At 35.7% G+C, this 26,095-nt stretch overlaps 1 protein-coding gene across 1 annotated transcript in view; it reads left to right on the forward strand.

Moving 5' to 3' along the window:
- LOC149782811 (Fanconi anemia group A protein-like) overlaps positions 1-26,095 on the forward strand; it is a 293,000-nt gene that overhangs the window by 46,700 nt on the left and 220,205 nt on the right. The window contains exons 11-14 of the mRNA XM_089934328.1: positions 2,263-2,404; positions 10,602-10,735; positions 21,483-21,593; positions 24,983-25,078. Coding sequence (XP_089790454.1) covers positions 2,263-2,404; positions 10,602-10,735; positions 21,483-21,593; positions 24,983-25,078 — 483 coding nt within the window. The remainder of the gene's footprint in view (positions 1-2,262; positions 2,405-10,601; positions 10,736-21,482; positions 21,594-24,982; positions 25,079-26,095) is intronic.

Genomic DNA, 26,095 nt, shown 5'->3' on the forward strand with positions numbered 1-26,095 from the left:
TGTTATTCTTTCAAGATTTTTGAAAGGTTTTCACAGCATCTACTCACAGATGAGGAGGTCGAGTGTGTTGATTTTGTACATGCACATACATTCTTGCATTTAGCTCGGTTTTTGTGTACGCTATAAATACTGCTATGCCTGGAATCATGACAATTGGTGCTTCACCCTTGTCACAAAGGAGGTTGTAGTGACCTCTATTTCACAGTTCATGGACTTTGGTTAAATTTAGATTTCATGATTTATATTTTGTGGTTAAATTTTGTGTTTGAGGTTTACTTCTCAAGCTATATTAATGCTAGAAAATCAAACTATATGATTGTATACATTGTGTACATCTCTATTAGTATCAAACCATTACTTTAATAGAATATCACTATCACCTATATTTCACATGTTTCTGGCTTAGATCAAGTTATATACACACACACAGTGTGACCCCATTATAACCAGGTCTGTTATAACACAAATTTGGATATAACACGATCATGGTGTGGTTCCTAAAATTTGACATGTATTTTTATTGTACACGGAAAAAGTTTTCTTTCGTAAAAGTGCAAAAAATAACGTAAAAAATTAATCATCTTGTTGAAGAGATCGCATTTGAAATCTAATACAAGATGATTGTGGCATGGCTCCTGAAATTTCATATAAATGTATTTTCTCTTACATGAAAAAAAATATTTGTTTTTTCTTAAAAGTATGAAAAATAACATGGAAAATGATTATTCAGGGATCACGTTGGGCTTTGCCAATGTCAAAAATTAATTTAAAAAATTCCTTTTTCGTGACAATTTATATCATCTAGTGATTTTTTTTGGGTGGCATTGGTGGCTGTTTAAACTTGTATCCTGGGTTTGGAGTGGAGAAATTCAGAGGCACAGTGAAAGGAAGCTGCAAACTTGACATAAAATAAACTGGAACCTGTCTGTTGTTACACAGTCAAATTCTATGTTCATATTGACAAACCATCTTAAAAATGCATTGTTGTATCATAATCCACTTAGGCTGACATCTGGCCTAAGTACTGTCTTCTGTGATACACTCAAATTGTCATGCAACCAGGACTAGTTACAATTGACCAACCGTTGAAGGCAGGAACAGTATCAACCAAATGATGGCTAATTCCTTTTGTTTTTAATATACACAGAAAAATATAGTTTTGCTGAACCTTCATAGAAAACTGATTACTTTGAAGCACGGATTGTTTTGTATAAATACTAAGCAAATGAAAAAAAAATCAAACTCAGTCAATGCTCTATAGTTATTTGATGTTGCTACCACATTAAGATATGGGCATTTATTTGGCCCTCCATAGCTCTCCTTTAGAGTAACTTCAGTAACACATGCACCCTTTATCAAAGAAACCAAACTACAATCCTCAAAAAACACAAAGAAGTTATCACCAAACTTATGTAAAAGCAATGGAATCTGATAGATTGTTGCATTTTCCAAATTGACTGGAACATTAAAAAAAATTTGCAGGAAAAAGGTTTATGCTTATGATCGCTGCCAGTGGTGGCATAAATGCACATTTCTTTTGAAACCATATATATCTGGCCAGCAAGTTAATTGAAGATAGGGTATCTAGCAAAGATGATTGCTAAAAGTTTTAATTTGTTCATGTTTTCATTTCCCTATGAATAGTCTCATCCCCTGGGTAGCCTCAGTAAGCTGATACCCTGGGTAACCTTGGTAAGATGATAGCTGGCCTCCACTGATGAAGATCTAGATCAGTTTAACTACAGTTACATGTAACAACTATAGTCTTATGCTACTGGTGAAAATAGAGTGAACTGTTTACTGTCAATCAGATATAGATCAAACGAGGACTACCATATATATATATATATATATATATATATATATATATATATATATATATATATATATATATATATATATTTTTTTTTTTTTTTTTTTTCTTCTTTTTTTTCTAACAGGTTGTGACTAATACATGAATTTTATAATGTGATCTAGACTTGAATTCATGGATTTTTTATATACAAGTACAATACTTAATGTATTACACACCACAGCCATTTTGTTTGGTACATTTTCTTCAGCTAACTGATTTCGTTGGTTATAACATGGTTAGGTCCATATTTTGCTTTGCCCCACCACAAAAATGATGGGTCATGTAATGTTACTCTTGTCCGTTTTTACACCCATCCGTCTGTCTGTCTTGATTAGTCTTGCATTTGGGTCAGTTTTCAGGCATTGGTACAGTAGTGACTCATTCATGCTTGTTTATCTCTGACCTAGATGCTGCTGCCATTTGAGGTGACAGAAGTGACACATCTTCTGATGCAGGTGCTTGAGAATCGGGAGATAAACTGGCAACTGTTTCTGTCTCTTGTCTCTGTGACTTTTGTTTGTTTACCTGAGTCAACCAAGATCTTCACAGGTAATGGCCAGTAGTTAAGGTAACTGCATTATTGCTTTGCTAGCTTAAGTAGATAACAAGACATATCAGATTTTCAGTGTTGTTGCCAGTTTGGGCATGATCGTCACTGTTGAAGTGAATGGTGAGACATGGTGATTACTTTTCTGAGTGACACAGTGACAGTATCAACGATATTTGTATTAAGTGTTAAAGTTTTTGAAAGTCATGTATCTTCTATACACCTTATTGGGATTGCATCACTTTTTTTCTGCAACAGAGAGCTTGTGCAGTGGATTTATGGCAGGTTCTAAATCACTACTAATTTTCCCAAGGTTTTTACTTTTCATTGACTTTTGTCATTTTCTTTCACAGGACTGTTAATGTATTTTTTAAAATTTTATAAGCAGTATTCTATTTTATTATTTAATAGAGACAGAAGTTTAAGCCACTTCATTTTATGTCAGATATCTACCAGGGTTCATATCACCACAATATACTTATTATTTTAAACTGTTTTTTGCTCCTAAGTATAAACAAACTATTAATATTTTATCAGTCAACATAAGTACTATAATCTGGTAATTAAATATTAGCTTTTATGCATATTTGGTTCATTTTAATCCTTTGAAAACAGAATTATTATCAATTTTATATTGTTCCAATGGACATGTTATGATAAGGTAACCAGTAGCTGTAATTTCCACTTGTTACCTTAAATTGATTTGTGAGATAAGTAAAGTTAGAGAGAAATGGGAAAAAGTGGAGCGTATTAAAATACAAATAACACTGAAAATGAAAGAAAGAAAAAAATGCTAGTTTATGAAACTTAAATTCAGTACTTATTCAGATTGATCCTTGAGTACAACTGTTGTTGAAAAATTTGAAGACCTGAAAGCACATTTCATTTTATCGATGCAGTTTTAATTCAGAAGTACAGCAAACCTGTAAAATACTGTAACTGTTGCTTGAAGCACTATTACTAATGAAACTCTATACATTCATTACCAAAGAGTATTGAAGTGTATAGGTGTACAAGGCAAATTTCACTGTAAGTCTTCTTACAGTAAATGGTAAAAATTGAAAATGGTTCTGACTGATATCCAAGATGACCACCATAATCTTGTTATCTCTTTTTCTTATGAACTGATGGTCATATTGAAAAAGAGACCTAATTTTATCTTGTGGTCAAATAAAAGGTCATTGCTTGCATTTGGGTTCTTAATGAAGCTTATAAACTCAGTGACTTGTACATCTGCAAATGAATTTTGACCAGAATTTTTTATTTAGTTGTGTTTCAGTGAACAAGTTCATTGTCTTTTTTTCTGGCATTTTAAGGTCAAAGGTCTTGATTTGACATTTTAATTTTAGTGGTGTGTCAGCATAACATACACAAGGTTCAATGATTTTTTTTTTTATCAAGCCCTGTTGTGGATATATTTCTAGAATATCTTGATTGATTCCACATTAGTAAAGTCATTTTTTGTTATGTGTTAGTTGTAGATTGGATCATATTTAGCATGTGGGTGTGTCTCCTTTGAATATATTACCTGATCACATTAACATCACTACAGTCTGACCTTCCAATGAAAATTAAGGGAAGTAACTCTTACAGATGACTTCCCCTTAGTCCCGCTGTCTGGCCACCTACATCCTAGATGTTTATCAGTTTAAGCTTTCACTCAGGTTGTTTAGATCACCTAATTAAGAATTTGACTGAAATCTGCCACTTCTAGCAGCAGGATTACCTTTGGACGCAACCCAACTTGAAGTTGCAATCTGTACATGTGCCAGTTTGTCAGGTTTGGGAGCACAATTGCTAAGATGCTTCAAGCGGCAAGTGGACAGTAAAGAAGATTTTTTACATTGATCTTTTGGAAATGAAGGCCAATATGAGACATGCTGCCAGGGCTAATGATTGTACAAATCATGCAAAACTTATACAAATTTATGCATTTAGAGCAGTTCTGCCTGAGAACTTCTACAAATTAGTTGAGTTGTAAATCTTAAAAAGAAACTGCGCAGTATTAAAGTTATATTAACTATAAGATAAACTGAATAATTAAAAATCTTTACAAGAATTAAAAAGTAAGAATACATATTTGCTGAAAATAACTTGTATCCATTCCAAATTATGCAAATGTCTGTTAATACAAAAGGATATTTGTAAATCCTGCTAAATATTTATAACAGATAAATGTTCCTGCTAAAATGGCTCTGTAATTGATGCCCTCTCCTCTCATTTGCACATCAGCTAACTTTGATCCTTTTCTGGAAGGTGAGGTTATAGTCAGGCATGACTGGAAGGACAATTACTGATTCTTTTCAACTTCAAGTTAGTGCTGATGCAAATGAACAAAGTGAATGGTAAAATGACGAAAGTGAAAGAGGGAGTTTCTTGCCAAACAGAGGATGATAATTCTACAAAAAAGTGATGTCTGGTTAGATAAACGGCCAAAGAAGAAGCAAAAAATATTTAATGCAAAGTTTCAGAACTTTTGGCTTGTTTAGTACAATAGGCTACAATACATCACCATCATGTTGTGTAATATTTGCAAAAGTTGACGGAAAAATAACCCTTTTACATCAGAAATAAGCATTTAAGTTTTAGGACATCAACTTTTACACTAAACCCAAGGACACCAGTTAACATGCATTTTGGAGCAGAGATATACATGAGACAATACCTATAAACTGGAAAATTCTATATAAAAAGCCCCAAAAAGAAAAGTTTCCCAACTTGTTGAACTAGCTAAGCTTGCAATGTACATGCCTTTTCAGAGGCTTCAGACTGAAATGGTATTCTCAGCAATGAACACAGACAAGGAACAGATAAAATTCAGAAACAGGCAACAGACTAATGCTTATAGAGTTAGAGGGGGAATCTTAATAGGATTTGATTTTAGTAGATACTAAACAGTGGAGCAGGAAGAAAGATAGATGGATTTTCAGGAGTTGGGTAAATAACACTGGTCAACAGTGAAATCATTACTGACTTGAAAAGGCCCTAATCTGTAGTATTTTGGTGTGCCGAACACGAATATAACCGTGAAAAATTTGTATTGGCTCTCGTTTTGAAGATATTCATATACCTCATTTTCTATGTTTCACTGTGTAAATTTCTCCAGTAGGACTGCAGCAACATCCGGAATAATGATGTAACATTGCATAATACCATCATGCTCACATCATCCACAGTTGATTGCATCATTTTCTGATGCAATGCAATACTAATGCCATGCGGCTGCTGAAGTAAGTTGACGTCAGCAGTGTACTATACATGTGTAGGCCTATTATACTAATGCCAGGCGGCTGCTGAAGCTGACGTAAGCAGTGTACTATATAAAGCCCAATCAGATAGGTTCAGCATTTAAAATATTTTAGACGTTGTGCGAGACAGTTCAAGCTACTGTTACATAAAACTTATTATTTTATCCATTTACGTACAATAAAGAACAGTAATGCCTCGAAAGTGTGTTAATACCGCGGACAATTTTTGCTATATTTGTGGGGAAGTGACATTTGCCAACCAGAAGAAAAGTATCAATTCTCAAGTGAAGAAGGCATATCATCTTTACTTCGGATGCAAGGTTGGTGACCAAGACAAGCCTTGGGCTCCGCATATATGCTGTGCTACATGTACAACACAGCTTTCACAGTGGTTGAATTGCAAAAGGTCATCAATGCCGTTTGCAGTTCCAATGGTGTGGAGAGAGCCAAGCAACCACCTAAATGACTGTTACTTCTGCTTGGTTCCTCCTCTTTCCGGCGGAATAACGAAGCGAAAGAAGTCGAGAATAGTCTACCCAAACATTCCGTCTGCATTGAGACCAGTTCCACATGGTGAGGGACTTCCTATTCCAGAACCTCCAGCAGAATATTCTCTTGATTCATCTGACGAAGACAAAGGTGAGTCGACCTGTTCTTCTCCTGGTCCATCAGCATGCAGTGATCCAGATTTTCACTGTGGTGCATCATCAACCCCACACAGAATAACACAGGAAGAACTAAATGACCTGATTCGTGATTTGGACTTATCAAAGAACAAGGCAGAATTGCTAGGATCAAGACTCCAACAATGGAATCTTCTAGAAGAAGATGTCACAATTACTGCATATCGAAAGCGCCACCAGCAATTGGAGCCTTTCTTCAGAAAGGAAAGTAATCTGATATTCTGTTCCGATATTGAGGGCCTCATGAATGCTTTAAAAATCACTCATGACCCACAAGAATGGAGACTATTTGTGGACTCTTCGAAACTGAGTCTCAAGGCTGTGCTTTTGCACAATGGAAACATTCTTCCATCTATTCCAGTAGCGTATGCTGTCCACATGAAAGAGACATACGATAACTTAAGGCAGCTACTGAATTCCATTGAGTATAACAAGTACAGCTGGCACCTCTGTGGTGATTTGAAGGTAGTTGCCCTTTTAATGGGACTGCAGCAAGGATATACAAAATACATGTGTTTCTTATGCGAGTGGGATAGCCGAGCAAGGGAAATGCACTACATGAGGAAGGAATGGACTCACAGGCAGAATGTAGCCATTGGAGAGAAGAATATCCAACACCCAGCTCTGGTTGAGGCTCAGAAAATCTTGCTACCACCCCTTCACATCAAACTAGGTTTGATGAAGAACTTCGTGAAAGCCATTGACCGGACTTTGCCAGCATTCCGATACCTGCATGAAAAATTCCCTCGACTCAGCGAAGCAAAGATTAAAGAGGGAGTTTTTGTGGGTCCTCAGATTCGAGAGCTTTTCAAAGATGACCGGTTCAACAACTTGCTGGAAGGTGACGCGAAACAAGCATGGAATGCTTTTCGCCTAGTTTCTACAAACTTCCTCGGAAATGTTAAGGCAGAAAACTATAAGGAACTAGTAGAAGACATGTTGATGAAGTATAAGAAACTTGGCTGCAATATGTCTCTAAAGATTCACTTCCTTCATTCCCATTTGGATTTCTTTCCTAGCAACTGTGGTATTGTTAGTGATGAACACGGCGAACGTTTTCATCAAGATATCGCAACAATGGAACAAAGATACCAGGGAAAATGGTCCACTACAATGCTGGCTGACTACTGCTGGACACTCCTCAGAGATGCTCCCGAACAGCTGTACAAGAGACAGGTGAAGAAATCTAAGATGTAGTCAATGACTTGATTTTTTATAGGTAGGCTATTACAGTTGACCTTTTACTATTGGAATGCATTTCGTTATGTAAACATTAATTTCTTGCAGATTACAAAAAAACTAGAGCCAATTTTGCAATTTGACTGTCATATTCGTGTTCAGCACATAAAAATTGATAAGAATTGACTAATTTTATTTCAGTAACATGACTTTTGTAAAAATTTGTTGTCCAGTGTAATGAGCTATAGTGAGTTCTTTTCCCCACCCCCACCCCTTTTTTTCTCTCAACCTCCACGAGTTTGGTCACAAAGTAAGAAATCCTTGTTCAGATAAAATCTTGGAACATTTCTGCTTTCTCCATGCCTACTGTACTTGGAGGAAGCAAAGACACAAGGGAAGGTGGTTTTGAATATGTGGAATAACACGGTCATGCTGAAGTACCTCATCAAGCAAAATCTCTAGAACTCTGCATTTTGGTATAGTTGGTGTGGTCAATACCATATATGCTTACAAGTCCAGCACATCCCAGGCTGATTCATTGTCCTGGCCAGTTCATTAGCAGGGAAAGACTCATACAGAGTGGTATCTCCATCTGTTTTTCACTGAGCTTGCACCCTATAGGACTGTCTGATGCTAGACATGTTTGTGACAGGGTTGAAGAACAAACTGATGACTCTTCCTGGATCCATAGGATTGGGCTGTCAATGTCCTGTCAGTCAGTTGGTAGGGGTTGTTGACCTGTGTCATCCTGTTAGCGGTCTTTATACCAAAACTGACCCACGTGATGAGGGGCAAGGCTTGCAGAATAGTTCTGATTGTTCCTTTGTTATGGGACGGATCCTTGGTCTGCTCAGTCTCACTACAAATGTACCCAGGTTTTCAGTATTCAATCTTGTTTGGAGAACTCCTGGCTCTTGTCATTGACACCTTGTGTAAAAGAAGTTCTGCACTTCAGTCACGTAGAGGATCACAAAAGCATATGAGGAGAAATGGCACATTTTAACTGACTGGTATCAGGTTAACATCACACCACTTTTAACCTCCATCCCCAGTTGTTTGCTTTCATTTTCTGTCTTAGAAAAAAAAGTTAGCTCCTATCATGTTCTATGGTTTGCAGCACATTCAGGCATCAAAGAAGAGATGATATTGATTGCAGCAAGGATCTTTTTGACCAAGCCAGGTCCCACTCATTTACCTTGTTCCCCAATTGGTGCATATCCTTGGTCTTGACTCGGCTCAATTCGTTCCAGTTTGAGGCCTTGTCTTTTTGATCTTGCTTAAGCTGTTCCAGATCTGCCAACTCTTAAGAAAATTACCCTTAAAATACAGACTTACGGCATAAAAGCAAAAAAATACAAGGAAATTATCAATGCCGAAAAATCCGGAAAATTGGTTCGGCTGTGTATGATTTGGATCTGGGTTTCATATTAGAAAGAGTGAAATTGGTCAGGGAACCAGACTAACTTTATAGCAGCACATCAGATGCCTTAAACTGCACCTATTTGTTCATGCGAAGCATCTGCATGATCAAACTGTTGATCATATCAGTTTTTCAAAAATGGTGTCCATCAAGCGATGCATGTTTAAAGACGAAAGGGAAAATAAGCCTCTTGAAAAGTGTTAATAATGAACACAGGAAAAATAAAAATAAATATTCAGATTCTTGTGAATATAAGCTGGAAGAGACACAATTAGGTTTATTGGACATCACGTGCGAATTTGAGTATGACTTGTGGCGGGAAATATGATTGCCACCATCATGTGAAATGGAAAAAGAATTTCCAGGAATTACATCCAAGTTGAGAGACAGCAACAAGCCATTGATCTGCATAGGGTTTGGAACTAAAATTTGTGCACTGTACTAGTGGTAAATAAAGCCTACGCATACTTTACAAACTTTTCAGTTGAACATAATGTTTATCGTCACTGCACATTCCAAATACCAAACTTTTAATTACGTTTTCCAGCTTTATAATAGCAGTTTATGATATTTTATTACACCTTACTGAAAACTGGTCAAACTTACGGGAAAAAATCAACTGCCTTACTGAGACAGACTCGTCAGGGTTGGCAGGTCTGCTGTTCACCTGCAGGACCCTGATTGAGATCACAAATGCTATCTGAGGTACATGGAAAATGTCTGTGGTGCCCAACAGAAGCAGTTCTTACTGATTAGGACAGGAAAACAAGACTAACCCAACAAGCACTGGCCTCATGGCTGAAGTGGGATATCAGATTGACAAGCTCTTGCAGGATCAAGTGTGTCTCATGATGGCCACAGCTCATGAAATGTGAGTGATCTGGATGGTTCTGACCTTTGAACATAATTATTCAGTTCAAGACATAGAGTATTTAGTTGGCTTGAATGCATGTAAAAATCAGATATACAGGTGGCAATCTATCAGGGGCAGTGATATGTAATTTATAATAGTTACTTCTTTCTTTTAGGGAGGATTGGATTTGGAGGTAAAGGAGCTACATTCCAAATGTTAATGTGTTTAGCGATGTATTCTTGGAGAAACAATTTTTTTTTATGTTGACATTAAGAAAAGTTCATTGATTTATTCATGAAATTAGGTTCAGGGTTAAAGGCTATGACAAAGAAATTAATATTGAACTTACAGGTACTTTGTGAACATGTTAAATCATAAATATAAGAAATGTTTTTTAACTAAATTTGGAATGTTGCAAATTAAAATTATGTTGTTAAGCACTTAAAAATAACAAAAAACAAGAAACAGACTTAATGTGTAGTTTTAGAAATTTTGTTTAGTTAGTAGAACATCAGTACCTTTGACATAGTTTGAATCATTTTGGATTTTTAAAAGTAATATCTTACTTTTCAACTTAAATTTTTCATAAAACTGTCATGATAGTACAGTTAACACATAAACTGCACAACCAGTTCAACTGAGATTCAGAATGCATGTTTAGATTAGAATTTTCTGTCATTTAATGTTTTTGCAATGTTTGTCTGAGTTTAACCATCAGTAATTCTAAAGTAGGTAGCAGTCACTTATCTCAGCAGTGTGTTTACAAAAAACCCATTTATTTTACATTTGATGAGGGTTTTTTTATTATTTTTAAAGATTTGATTCAGAAACTTCTCCAAGATGGCCTGGAAGCATGTGACATAGAGAAGACTATCATGGGGTTGTTGTTAGCCAGACAGAGCTGTCTCCAGGGACCACATGTCTTCCATTCCTACCCAGAGTGGTATCAGGTCTGTAGATACCAGATAGTATGAATTCTCATTCATTTGTGGGTTATTCATATTTGTGAGTTATCTTGATATGTCAAGACAAGAAATTTAAAGACCTGTTAAAATACAGTAGAACCTGGTTTGTAACACTAGAACCTGGTTTGTAACACAATCCCTTCTGCAAAGAGCTTGATCCCAGTCTGACTTCTTAGTCATATCCAACATATGGAATATCTTTCTCTTTACTTGATCCCAGTCTGACTTCTTAGTCATATCCAACATATGGAATATCTTCCTCTTTGCTTGATCCCAGTCTGACTTCTTAGTCATATCCAACATATGGAATATCTTTCTCTTTACTTGATCCCAGTCTGACTTCTTAGTCATATCCAACATATGGAATATCTTCCTCTTTACTTGATCCCAGTCTGACTTCTTAGTCATATCCAACATATGGAATATCTTTCTCTTTACTTGATCCCAGTCTGACTTCTTAGTCATATCCAACATATGGAATATCTTCCTCTTTGCTTGATCCCAGTCTGACTTCTTAGTCATATCCAACATATGGAATATCTTTCTCTTTACTTGATCCCAGTCTGACTTCTTAGTCATATCCAACATATGGAATATCTTCCTCTTTACTTGATCCCAGTCTGACTTCTTAGTCATATCCAACATATGGAATATCTTTCTCTTTACTTGATCCCAGTCTGACTTCTTAGTCATATCCAACATATGGAATATCTTCCTCTTTGCTTGATCCCAGTCTGATGACTTAGTCATATCCAACATATGGAATATCTTCCTCTATTTTCTTTATACTATGTGGATAATATACATTTATCATCAAAATGAACTTTCATTTTTGTCATTCAGTGTTTTTTTTAAAAGCCAGTGTTATTGTGTCAATTGAGTGTTTATTTCCTCAGTACTTGATCTGAGTGCTTTTTTATTTCATTATGTTAAGTTTGAAGGTATTGTGCACTTTGCTTAGCAGATGTTGCATCAGTAAATTTTATTCCCATCATATACTGCTCTGGTGAACTAAATGGTTAGAGCGTCAGATGTGTGGGAGGTTGAATCCAGGCTAAGCTATACCAAAGACTTATAAAAATGGCACTAGCAGCTGCCACAATTGGCACTGAGCATTAAGAGGTTAGTGTTAGGACTGGTCAGCCTGATGTCAGGATAATGTGACTGGGTGGGACATGTTGCTACATGTCTGCAGCATGTTGTCCCATTGCTAGACATCACTATAAACTACCACACTGTAGAAGTCATAGTGACAACATGTCAGTACTAGCACACCTTCCTGGTCAAAGAGATACACATGCTCCTTCCCTTTGAGTGGAAGTCTGAACCTCATTCACTGGGCAGCTTGAAGTATATAATTCCCAAAGTCTCATATATTTTGGGCAAAAGGAATATCCTGAACAAGAGTTTATCAAGATGAGGTCATACGGTCCTCATAGTATGGTCTCTCCAACAGTTGGTAGCAGTCACTTTTCCAACTGTGGGACCCATAGTTGACTTGATCAGTATGAGACTGAACAACAGGTTCCCTATTTATGTCTTTCCAGTACCCTATCAGAAAGTGGGATTGCATGTACCTCTACAACTTTCCGCCTTTCAAAATGATTCCACAGGTGTCCCACCAAGTCAGTATCTTCACTTCAGCATGTACCCATACAACTTTCCACCTTTCAAAACAATTCCACAGGTGTCCCACCATTCAGTATCTTCACTTCTGAGCTCATCCTGTTATCCTGTCATCCCCCCTGTGGCCCCAGTGGTCATGGTTCAGTTTCCTACTAGACAAGCCCTGGAAGTCTTGACCTGCTGTCATACAATGATGGGTCTTTCTTTCACAACGGAGTGCAGATTATCCAACTTCATGCTTTGCTCAGCTCAGATGATTAGCCAGGACAAGTTTTTGAGCAAGATTACCACCTTGCATCATCCTGGCCTAGGAGGCAATCTGCTTCCAGGGTTTACAATGCAAAGTGGAGAATCTTCCATTATCAATGCAGTAGGAAACATGTTGATCCTAGTTGCCCCACTTTAAATATATTTGCAGACTTTCTTTTCTTCCTATTGGAGGAAAGAGAATGCTCTGTGTCCACTATTAAGGGCTAAAGAGCAGCTTTTTCTAGCACATTCCAGTTCTTTAGGGGTTCCTTAATTGGGTTGTACCCTCAACTTTAGGATCTCATCAGGTATTTTGAGTCCAGAATGCCTTGATGGAATCTTTTGTGTCTTCTTTTTTGACATTATAAAAACTCCATTATGATGTTTTTTCCAACTTGCAGTCAAGGTCGAATGTACATCCTGCTCTAACCCTCTGTAACCTCCCTTTGGATTGCTTTTGCTGATCAGTTGCTGCTGTTGTTGTTGTTGTAGGGTTTAATGCCATTTTTCAGCTCAAGTTAGGCTATACATGGCGGCCAGTATAATTGGTGGAGGAAGAACCCTGGAAAACCCCGGGAAGAACCACCGACCATCCAGAAGCTACTGGGTTTCTCATGTACCCATGTTAGACAAGCCTGAGACTCAAACTCACGCAGACAGGTGAGATGGCAGTGATCCGTAACAGTGAGCGCTTTAGACCACAGACAGAGATACAGGATCATTCGCTGCTCAACCCAAAAGCCAGCTGCGATCCCAATTCTATGCATGTAGACAATCTGCTAATCAGGTTTGGAGAGTCATGTCGAGGTAATAGGAAACAAAGTTTCTTTACCCCCATGCCTCTGCTCTCTTGCCTTTGACTTGTTTTCCCACTGCCCACAGACAACTATCCTGTAGGTGCCTAACTTTTGTTTGCATTGAATTGGTCTCTTTCCACCAAGAGAGTATGCAATCCAGATATTTTTCAGAGGGAATTTGATTCTCATTTGCCAGCCTCCTCTTTTGTTCTCTCCATTTCTGATGGAAATACTATCGGAGTTGGTAAGGGACACCTCTTTTATAGCAAGATATCTGGACACTCATCATAACCTTTTCTTGTTAGGATGGCAAAGATCGAGACAGCAAGATGAGTATACCTCTCCATCTGTCTAAATGAATTTGCCATCTGACTCCTTATGAATATTCTTGCAGTTTACATACTGAGGAAATTGTTATTATTTATGTGCCCTCTTCCTATTTGAACATATGTCCTTATGCCTTCATAAAACTATACCATTGTATTGTATTCCCAGTTTTGTATGACTATCTATTTGAAAGACATCCTTCACAAGCATATGATCAGTTCCATTCTAGTAAAATGAAAGAATGATCTCATTTCCCTTTTATATTATCAAGGTTTTCTGAACAGTTGTGAAATCCCATGTCAGTTTATCCCATAAGTTCATTTATCAGGGTATTGATTTTCTCACTCTTCTCAACTTAGTATAACTTCCCCACCCTCTGGTGGTCCAAATTGTTGTCCTCACAGAATATCCAGCAGGGTTGCCTCAAAATTTACATTCTGGAGATGACTTTGCTATCTCGAGGGCATCCCTTTTGCACGCCACATGATTACAGGATCAGTGTAATGAGTGAGGTAGTATCATTCCTGGACCATTGATTCATCCAAGGTTGGTTCGCACCAGGAATACCTCTTGATCAACGGCAACCAGATGGGACCTTGTGTAGAAATTAAAGCACCTGTGCTTGAGCAACCCATCTGTTACCAGACTTCAGCATTGTCAGTGACCAGTAGTGTCCAGAGGACACAGGTCTCCACATCAACCTCTTGGAGATGAGAGCTATCATGAAAGCCTTTCATTTTAGAGCCACCATCTTAAGTACCACATAGAGCTCATCATGTTAGACAGCTCAGGGATGATGTCATACCTCCTCAGACAGGATGGTAGCAAGTCACCCCAGCTCTACATTCTGGTCTGGGCATGCTGTCATTGGTGCACAGAAAGCATCATTGACATCTAGATCAGACTTATTCCTGGCAGACTTGGTCTTGGCTGATTCTCTGTCATGGAGGGAACAAATTCTTCATACAGAATGGTCCCTCAATCCATTGCTCTTTCATCAGATTTGCTAGTTATGGGGGCATAAGATGAGTGATCTTTTTACAATCAGGTGGAGTCACAAACTGTCCACTTTCGTTTCCCCAGTGTTGGATCATGAGGTTTGGTCTGTTGATGATTTTTTTCTCAGTTAGAAGGGTTGCAGCTCTTTGCTAATCCCTTCCCTTCCCCCAACCAGTGATCTCAGTTCCTAAGATTCTACTGAAATTGAGGGGCCAGAAGTGCAAAATGATTCTGATTGGCCTTCTCTGATGGGACAAATTCTGGATCACCGATGTGTTGATTATAGTCACTGTGATAGATCTATCCTGGCTGGGCTAAATCTTCTCAAAAATCCTCAAATGTGTTCAATCCAAATCCAGCCCATCTCCTTCATGCTTAGCTCTTGTCGAGGGAGCCTTGAAGCAAAAACAATTCAATCTTGGAATGAATTGCAAGAGCAAAAAGGCCCTTCAATTTAATGTCTTTTGAAGAGAAGTGGTGCATTTTCTGGGACTGGTGCAAAATCAAAACATCGTCTCTTTGAGTGCCTCTGTCCCCAAAAGTAGCTGATTTTTTCTTTGCCTGTTCAAGGAGAAAAGGTTGGCTCCAACTACTATTAAGGGAACGTCCTGTCATTATGGTAGGTAGGATTTTTATCTGCAATATTATGTTGTTAATCAGAGTATCAGATTTTAATAATGACTCCTGCAATTTGTCATTTTCGCCTTAAAATCTTCTGGAAAACTCATGAAAAATGAAAATCATTTTGGCTGTTGCAGTGAAATCACGGCATCAGTATTTGACTAATAGAACAATTTTTAAAAGATCCGCATTGATGGTTGTTTCACAAAATAAATGTCCATGGTTTTGAGAAAGGAATCTTATTTTGCTGCGAATTAAGAATAACAACAAAAAAAGCAGAGACCTAAAGCACAATGTTTTCTTTGCATGTAATGGTTGTTGAAACTGCCAGGAGTAATGTTGTTAGCGATCTTTCAGAGATTGGGTATCCTGAAAATAAAGGTAATTTATACAAAGAAATGAACAGTTTTATTTTCCTTGATGGCCAGCAAGTATGGCATCCCTCCTTTGTAAGCATGTCGGTCTTTCTGTATTTGCTCTTATAAGTATATATGCATAATGTTCTCCAGCTAACAATTCAAGTGCTTCCTCTTTTCTTTTCTTCATGTACTTTTGGATATATCATATTTGATAACTTTAATAATTGTTTTAATTAGCAAAAACAAAAGATTTTAAAAAAATATAATATGCATTCCATGTTTTAGTTTATCTTATTTTGTTACTTTCCTTGTGATATTATGTTGTGATATCTTTGAGCTAGCTTAGACCTCCAGAGGTCAAGTACAGTTTTTCTGTAAGGCCCAGGGCAAGCTGACTTTTATAATAATGTATCTAGCCCTGCAGTTTGTCCTTAAGTAATTAACACACCTGCCAACACCCCAGATAGCACTGGTTTTTGTTTTTGAGACTCAGTTTGTTTTGAGATTCAGAGGGTGGTGGGGTGGTTAGAAGAACCAAAATACAAGTGAGAATAAGTTTTATAAGCCTTTAGAAAATGACTGAAAATTCTGATATGAACATTAAAAAAAATGAGTTATCTATTTCATTTTAAGTTTTTGGAGTCAAAAATACTGATTTTCATATGACATAGGAATTGTTTTATGATAGAAACTGAAGCAGAGACGATGGGTAGGAGGTTATGTATCTGCCATACAATGATTTGTCACATGAAACCCCCACTATTTTTCACTACCAAATCCCATGAAACCCCCACTATTTTTCACTACCAAACCCCATGAAACCCCCACTATTTTTCACTACCAAACCCCATGAAACCCCCACTATTTTTCACTACCAAACCCCATGAAACCATCGTTTTTCCAAAACACATGATTTTCAGTAATCTTCTAGAACATGTTTACATAGAGCTCTTGTAAAACTACTTTTAGGGCAGTTTATGCAGCAGATTGTCATAAAGACAATTAAAAGTCAAAGAGGTCAGGTATAAGGAGTCACCATTTCACATATTACTTAATTGGCTTACAATAGCTAGGGTATTGGGTTAAGTCCTTTGAAGACCATTGTACAGGAGCCCATTCTGCTAATTTGCATAAGTAAAGTTCACAAAGTGGAACAGCCCAGTTCGTTTTTAGTTGTAGGTAAAGAGATACTAGCTACATGTTAATGAAAAAAGTTATTACACATTGTCTTGAAGCCATCTGTATTAAAGATTGTTGGCAAGTTTGGGAACAGCAACAATCTTTCATTGAAGTCTGATCTTACTCCATATATAAAAGACAAAAAATTATTTTTTTGGGTTGTCATACAGTAAAACCTGTCATGAGCGACCTCTGCTATGAGCGACCACCTGTCATTTCCGACCACAATCGTAATGCACGGATCGATTTTACTATATAAACGCTCTGTTATGAACGACCACCTGCTCAACGCGACCAGCGACCGCGATTTCTTGGCAAAATATGCATTTTGACACTGCTATGAACGACCGCATCACCAAAAAATCAAAACAGATTGACACCACTGACCTTAACTTAATCCTTTGTAAACACTAGAGCTCGGGATAAATGTAGTATGCAAACAAAGTGCACATTAAATAACACTATAGTTGAACAACCATATATCGGGATAAACACCTCTAACCATCATTTAATCCTTAGTAACAAAGACTGCATAAATAGCAAAGATTGCTCTAATAAAGTATTTAAAAATAATTTGTCTTACCAGTTTTGTGAAATTTACAACTCCAGCGTACGGTGTCATTTGTAAACTGCAGTAAACCAGACTAAAGTACATGTCACTAACCGCCATTGTAGTGCCGAAGTCATGTGAATAGCCAGTAAGAGTAACATCAAAGGGAGTAATGATGGATATACGCAGTCAATTTAGAGGTTTGTATTTTTTCTTTATCTGTATGAAAACTCACAAAACGCCGGTAGTCCTTATGTCCAAGTGAGAAATCGTTTGAAAGGGCTTCAGTGTTGGTTTGAGTACGTCGTTTGCTTTCCAGTTAATCCATAATGCCTGGACGGTGAATGAGCTCATTGTCTTTAATACTAGTAAGTGAGAATCATTTCCGGATTTTTTTAAAATTATTTTTTATTTCTTTTGTTAGTGTTTCACCAAACCACAATCTGTTTACGTGGGTGCAGATGGTCGGAACATTTGTTTATCGAGCTATAACTCTGTTGATTTAAACTTCGTCTCAGAATAAATGTACAGTATTGTTTCCTGACGAGTTAATTATGTATTTTGGTTTCATTCATTGGTACATAATATATATTTATTCCACAATTCCCCAAAACCTGATCAAAACCGATAGTCTTTATAACGTCAACACTAATAACAACGGCAGAATCTCCGCTGAAAAAAAGAAAAATTTTAACACTGGAAGAAAGGATTAATGTCATTGAAAGAAATGAAAAAGACGAGACCACTCGCAAAATAGCAGTCAGCTTAAGCGTCGGTAAAACGCAAGTTCAAAATGTAATCAAAGACAAGAAGTCCATTAGAAACGAATGGCAGAAAGGTGCACAAGCAAAGAGGAAATATGCCACGGCACGACAGACAGTTTACGGAGATCTGAACGAGCGAGTATGGGAGTGGTTTTGTGTCGCAAGGAGTAAAAACATACCAGTAAGTGGGAAGTTGATTCATGAAAGGGCAATAACTGAGATACATGTTCAGACCAAATAGCTGAGTAAAACATGTCAACAAAGAAGTATAATGGATTTCTTTAAAAAAAAAAAACAAGTGAATAAGTGTATAAAATAAGATATATACATCATATCTGTTAATTTTTTGTATATATTAATGTGATGTTGAAACATAAATTTTATTCTCGTTTGATAGATGTATATCTTTATTATATAAAGATATTTTGAGAGGAATGCATGCATTATTTAACAAGATTCATGAATAAAGGATATGATACATGTACAGTGAGTATGGGTATTATTTATTTTTCAACAATGCTAACTATTGACCCTGAAAACCAGTCCATTTTCACACACCTCTTATGAGAGACCACCTGTCTTGAGAGACCGCTTTTGGTTGGCAGAAGGGGCGGTCTCTCATAACAGGTTTTACTGTAATAGTGTTCAGGTGCGATTCATTCTTTTGAAGGTGTTTCTGGAAGCAGTAAGCTAATCAGTAAAGCAAGCAAAAAGACATTTCAGAACTCCTGGTTGACAGTTTTACGTTTTGAAGCACATCAGCAAGGTGGAGCATTTAAGGCCTTGCACATACTACAAACAACATATTGACATAAATCATTTTTGAGTGGACAAAGTCATAAAAATAGCAGCATTGCTTGTATGAAGTATATTGGAAATGTTTCCCTTTATTATTATTCTTTATCTTAATCTTGCAGTACTAACTGTTAATTGACCATTGCTTTTCTGGACGATTTTAGGCATGAAATAGATTGACTGAAGGACAATAAGAAGCATACGTTCATGTTTGCACAATTGATTTGTGTTAATAAAGTGTTCACACCTGTACTGGACAGAGTTATTTATTACTGCTGTATTACCTGTAAACTGCCCATTCAACCTTAAAATATTGTGTCCCCAATGAAATGGTCAATCCTAAAGGTGATGTATATAAATTGTCCTATAGAGACAAGCAGATCTTGTAGTCAGACTGCTTCAGAGACAGTTCTGACGATGCTAATAATTAAATGCTAACATTGTGGTTGTCAAGAACAGTTCAGGAACAGTTCATTTCTGACCAGGATTCGCTCAGAGAACCCAGCAATGAAGTTTGAACAACAGTTCCATGCAAAGATGAACACTAATGACAATTGCATTACCTTCAAACCACCTAATGAACTAATGAAAGCAGCAAAGCCTGCATCAAATTGCGCATATATTTTGCTGTTCAGTGGATTTTAAAGACAGAAACTAAATGTAAGTCTTTATTTAATTATAGTGTGGATTATATGTGTGTTTGTACATGTTTATTGATGATATTTGACAGTACTACAGAAGTCAGCTCTTTTGTGTAGATAAGTGTGTTAAATGCTTTGAAGAAAACAAACTATTTTCTTGATTCGTATTTGAATTTTCAATCATTTTCTATACGCTTGCATGAAAAGCTAGCTTATTCTCAATTGGATGACATTGCTTATTTTGGTCACATGCACTAAGCTCCATTGGAACCACCAAACACACTTTCTGAGTCTCAAAACAAACCCAACACTGTCTTGGAATATGGCAGGTATGAGGTTAATCTTTCTTGCAAAATAAGACAGTGAACAGTTTCTGACTGACTAATTCTTGGTTGGAAGAGACACCTTAAGTCATGGAGCCAAAACAATCCCTGGCTCCAGTTTCACTAAAATGCTTTTTCAAATTGAAATTTTACATTATCATGTTTATGATATTTCAAACAATATTCATATTTTTGCCATAGGGTTCATAGAATGGGTACAAAATCACTTTTTAATTAAATTGAACACTTGAAACATTTATAATTCTTAAACAAAAGTTGAGGAATTTGCAGATTTTCTCAGTGATAAAGAGAAACTATTATCAAGAGAATGTAAGATATTATGGCTGTGTTTTTATTTTTGATGCATGCTGTATGTTCTTTAAAAAATTCATTATTATCAACAAAGCAAAAAGAAAGATGTTTAAAAATCTCAATTTGAGGAACCCCATAATGTACAATCATAGGACATCAGCATAATTTCAACCATTAGAGTTGACCTTGATGAGCCTGATTTATGCTTTCTGTTTGTGTATGGAGTTTTACTGCCCTTATGACTACAAAAGAATTATTTAGTTCAATACTTACATGTTATGTAAAAATGTTAGTTTTATGTTGAAGAGATCATCTAATCTGTTTTTCCTTGAAATAAAGTCCATTTCAGCATGGTCTTATAGGTACCTAGTATATCCTTCCATTTTTCTGAAAAAGAGATATGTCAACAGATTAAAAATGGAGAACTTGACAACATGAGAGTGAATTGAATTTGGAGAAGGTAAATGAATGTCAAAATTTAGTTAGAAGTGTAATTTATAGAAGACACCAAAACATGCAGAAATTCCTGTGCAAAATGTATTTCCAGATCAGTTTAGCTAATTTTCTGCCATGTAGTACGAGCATGACTGGTATTAGAGTTCGTCTTTGCACAAATTGAAATTGTTATATGGGTGGACTTGATAAAGTTTAACACTGTATAATTTTTATCCACAGTCCTTTGTAGAAAATAAATTATCCACAATGACTTGTAAAAATGGTAGATTTGTACTGAAGTTTCCATGTTAACCATCACTTGCTATAAATTATACTGTTAACTAAAATTGACATTTATTGACCTATTAAAAGTTACAGATTTTATGTTCTCAGGTTTCGAAGTTATCATTTTAATTGGTGAAGAAAACTGGTATGGTTGACCTATTTATTATACCATGTTGTAATGGACTTTAATTGGTATTCACATGATGCGGCTAAGGCAGGGGAAAGATGATGTCAATCTGTGCATGATACATAACTAGATATTTTAGTTTTTGTCAGCTGTCAGTGTTTATGAATCTCATGCTTGAAGACATTTCACTGTTATCAAACATTATGAAACTCTTTTAAAATAAATTGTTATGTTGGTTTTTGATGGACATGCACTAAGATGGAAAAAAACATGACCGATATTAGCTATTTAAAATAATCTTCTGTGATTACCTACGTTTACCATTTACATTTATAATTTTAAGAGGACCTTTGGTGATGCCAGTCGGTCACCAGCAAACAGCAGGAAAACATTTACATTTCTGATGAAATTACTCACAGACCTGGTGCCGTTTGAGGCTGCAAGTCATCTTAAGGTAAGGAGATAGTTTACTATTATTTCACAATGTTAATCTGTTAAAAAATCATGTTAAATTTGAAATTTATTTACTTAAGCTTGAGTTTACAACAAAAGCTAACAACTTCTATTAAGCAATGGCTTCAATACTGGCATTTGGAGGCTGTTAAGGTGGAGGAAATGTATGATTCCAGATAAAACTATTGATCTTTGCAATGTTTTACTTTGTGAAAACCAGGGATCAAATTGGGGAATATAGAGATGCAAAGTAAGTCTTTCACCATTACACTATCCAGGCCCTGTGCAATAAAAAGAGTTCATTTCTATTGTAGGTAATCTTTTTTTCAGTTCGTAATGATTTTGTTTGGAGTCGGTGACAGCAACAGCAGTAGTTATGGTTTTATTTGGGGTGGGGGGGTGACATGAAGCATGATCAAGATTTTATTAAGGTTTTGTTTGACAATGGTGACATTAGCAGCATCAACAGTTTGCTAAGGTTTTCTTTAGGGTGATGACAGCAGCATCATCAGTAGCTAAGGTTTTCATTGGTGGTGGTGACAGCAGGATCATTTACAGTTTTAAGATTTTGTTTAAAGTTATTAATTTGATATTTTCTTTACCTCTCGATGGATTCTGTTCCTACTTGGGATGTCTTGTAATGAATAAAATGTAATTAATTTGTAACACATTCCTTCACTCTTACCTTATAGTCAAAGTATGATAAGATGATTTATTTTTAGTGGACATGATTTAAATGATAATTTAACCTAATACCTAATGAGATTTTTATTGAATTACATAAAACAATCAACAAACATGATTAGCAAGACATAAAAACACATCATGGATACAGATCATACAACACATAACTTTAGACAAGAGCAAACAAAGTATTTTAAGTAAGTGAATAAAGTAAAATTAGTATCTGGAAAAATAAAAAAATATTCTTTTAAGATTAAAGAAAATGATTAAAAAAGCTAAAAAAATATTGATTCAAAATTGAATTTTAAAATATATGCACGAGCACCTTATATGGACTAAATAAACTTGTTACTGAACTGAAAGGAGCTAACAGTAGGCCACTTGATTATTACATAAGAAAAAGACACATAAAACAATAAATGCTAGCTCTCATGATGGTCGTGGGGGATTATTATTTTAGAGATATTACATTTACAGTCTTTACCATTACAGGATAGAATTAAACATCTTAATGAATTAAAATCGTATTGTTCTCTGAAGTGATTTTTGGTAGCTCATGCCATAGAATGGCAGCTGCATATATAAAAGATATTTTGCCATTGTTGAGGTTTTAATTATTTTGATTTTTTAATAAAATTTGTATTGGACTTAAGTTGTCCGGATTTTCTATGTTCCTGAACATTACCACCTGACCAAGTGTATGGTGCAGTACCTTAAAATTATTTTCCATCCTGATCTTTACTTATATACCCTTAGACAGAACACACTCATGCACACACAGACACATACACTCACAAATATTGTTCACAAAGAACCACTCATTTACAAACTCTAGGATAATTTTTCATTGCCAAGGAAAATTAGAAAGTTGATAAGATCATTAGAATTGTTATTTCCTATAAATCAACTCCAAAATTATTTCCAAAATGTTCAGTAACTGATCATCAAATAAGTGCTCAATATGTTTGATAGCCTCCATATAGAAGGTGCATTTATCGTTACTGCTTAACCATTTTACAGAATTGGTTTAAAGCTAATCAGTTTTGTCTTTAACCAAAATAAAAGAGTTTGACAATTCATTTACACCAATTGCACACCCTAGCTGCCTGGATAAAGTTTCATATTTACCATTTGGTTTTTTATCTTGTTTCTTATCAGATCTTTATAAATAAACATAGTCTTTGTTCTTACCCTACAAAGCAAAGTTTTGCTGAGTATTACATAGAAACTATTTCCACTTTCAAAAAACGTTTTCTTTTGCACTCACTGAAATTTTTGACATAAGAGCAAAATACTGTATAAAATTATTAGTTTGTGTTGTTTGTTTTATTTCATCATAGAGATCCTCATGCATCACAATGGTGTTTAATAAGTACACCATTTGTTCCCCACCTTGTTTATGATTTAAAGTTTCCATAATGTGAATAAATTAAGAATATCTTGAGACAAGTATCTCCTGAACAGTGGATGATTCATTTTTCCATGAGATAAATCAGAAATAACATCACACCAAGTGTTAATTTTTAATTGTTTATGAGATTTATATACATTTTCCTGATTTTAATAACAGTATACCTCCCAATTTTCCAGATATTTGATTAAAAAGCAATTTGTTTTTGCCTTAAACCGTCTTTGTTCAGTATAAGGTGCCTAATCCATGAAAGTTTTGTATCATACACAAATGAGTGCAGTGAAGCATATTTAATCATCCTTCCTTAATGGAAGCTATAAGAGTATCTCTTTTTACCCTCTTGGTTTTGCCATGGGTTTTGATTCTTGAGGCATGAATATTTGAATATCTGACATTATATATATTGTGTTTAAAACATATTAAATCATCATTTGGGAGCAAGGTATCAGATACAGAAGATATGTATTACGGTTCTGCTCTAAGTTCTTCATTTCCTTGGATTTCCTTAGCCTTCTGTCTGTTGATACTTTGGGATGTCTCTTTATGAAGGAAACAATTCATTCTGTGCCTACTTCACCCCTTTGGCTTATGGTCAAGTCACAGAATTAGAATTTTTGTATTCAGATTTTGGTTAAACCTTTTAATTTCCTTATATTTTCTTGACCTCTTGATTTATCATATTTATACTAGAATTGTATCATTATGATGCAATGATAATTCATTCTGTGACTTGCTGCCTGACCTTTCTGACCTTCAGGTCAAGATTACAGACATAGAAGATTTACATTACGGATTTGTTTTCAGTGCTACTCCTGGCATTAATCTCTTCATTTATTATGTATATATCAAGATATCTCAGTTAGAAGCATACTTAAGACAGTTGATTCTGCTGTTTGCTTCTCATTTGACTTTGGGATCAAGATCATAAGGGTAACAGCAGTATTTTGAATGTAGATTTAACATACAGGCCACTGCCTTGTGGTCATAAGATAAGCAGATTCTTACAGTATTCAACGATTGTTTACTGTTGTTTCAAAAACTTACTTGCTGCCAAGCAAATTTTCTAACCTATTTATCAAGCATTTTGATGTGTTTGGAAGGTCAGTCTTGTATAAACATCAGCATATTCCATCATACAAGCCATGGGAACACATTTTTAGATCACTATAAATGTTATTTTTTAATTTGTGTTTCTCTTGTAAGTTTGGCTCAAAACTTTTATCATGCATAAACCAAGTTTAGAAAATTACTTACGTGATCTGCAAATTTTAATTTTCACGTATTTTTCCTTTTAGGCCCATATTTTGCGACCAATTTATGTTCCAAGCAAGTGTAGGGCTCTGTTGTCAGACTATATCATCCTTGCCAAGACCAGACTGGCAGATCTAAAGGTAATATGAATTCTCTTGCAAATATGAAACATATGGCAGTAATACTAATAGTTCAAAATGTAGCCTTTAAGTATACATTTTTTAGGATATCTATATAATTTTGTTCACTTAACCATGTCTAATGATTATAATGACTGTTTCATGAATTAATTAAAAGTAAATTGAGAATCTGTATGTACATTGTGTTACAAGGTTCCCATGCTGCTGGGAAATTGGGAAAAAGTCAGGAGAAATGATAATTTTTTCCCCGACCTTGAGAAGTCCTTGAATTTTGCAAAAATATTGCTGAAAGTCAGGAAAAACTGGAAATTTTCCTCTACAACTTGACGCCAGAAACAGTTATGTAATTGAGTCGTAACTGAACTGACCGTGAGTTAAATTTATCAAGTTCAAACCAGAATATTAGGAGGTTGCAGTATGCCATAAATATATTTGTTGAGACAATCCAAACACTCATTGGATTAGATTCTTTTAGTAGACTTTTTGTTTGACAGACAGTTTTATATCCATATCTTTTTTTATATGGAAGGCATGAAAATCAGTCTAGCATCACAAGATGAGAAAATAGTGGCGTTAAAGCATAGCTGCTTAGTGGATGGGCTAACAAACTTAAATGTTGTTAAATCGAGTTATACCGGCATAAAATCTTTATACAAATATTTATTTTCTCAGAAATTATGAGTATTATAATCATTAGTCTTTAATCTGTTGAAAGACGATAAAACTAATGCGTTGATGAAATTTGAGCTGGTACTAGCGATTTTGATTGCTAGTTGCACGAGCACACCGAATCTCACAACCGTCATTTTCAAATATTGTAGAAAAAAATATTACGTGAAAGTCGTATACTGGTTGTAATAAAAAATACAAAAATAATGAAAGAGCAAAAAAATTCTCTTTTTTCCGAGACCAACTTTTAGCTACTGGGTCCATTCCCCGATGTGGCCTATCAAACCTCCTCCTTTGGACACCAATGCGGCCAAAGTGGATATTTCACTAGGAACCATTTTACTTGAA

Source organism: Sinohyriopsis cumingii, chromosome 15 (genome assembly GCF_028554795.1).
Source record: "Sinohyriopsis cumingii isolate HCF-2022 chromosome 15, ASM2855479v2, whole genome shotgun sequence".
In the NCBI taxonomy this organism is placed as follows: Eukaryota; Metazoa; Mollusca; class Bivalvia; order Unionida; family Unionidae; genus Sinohyriopsis; species Sinohyriopsis cumingii.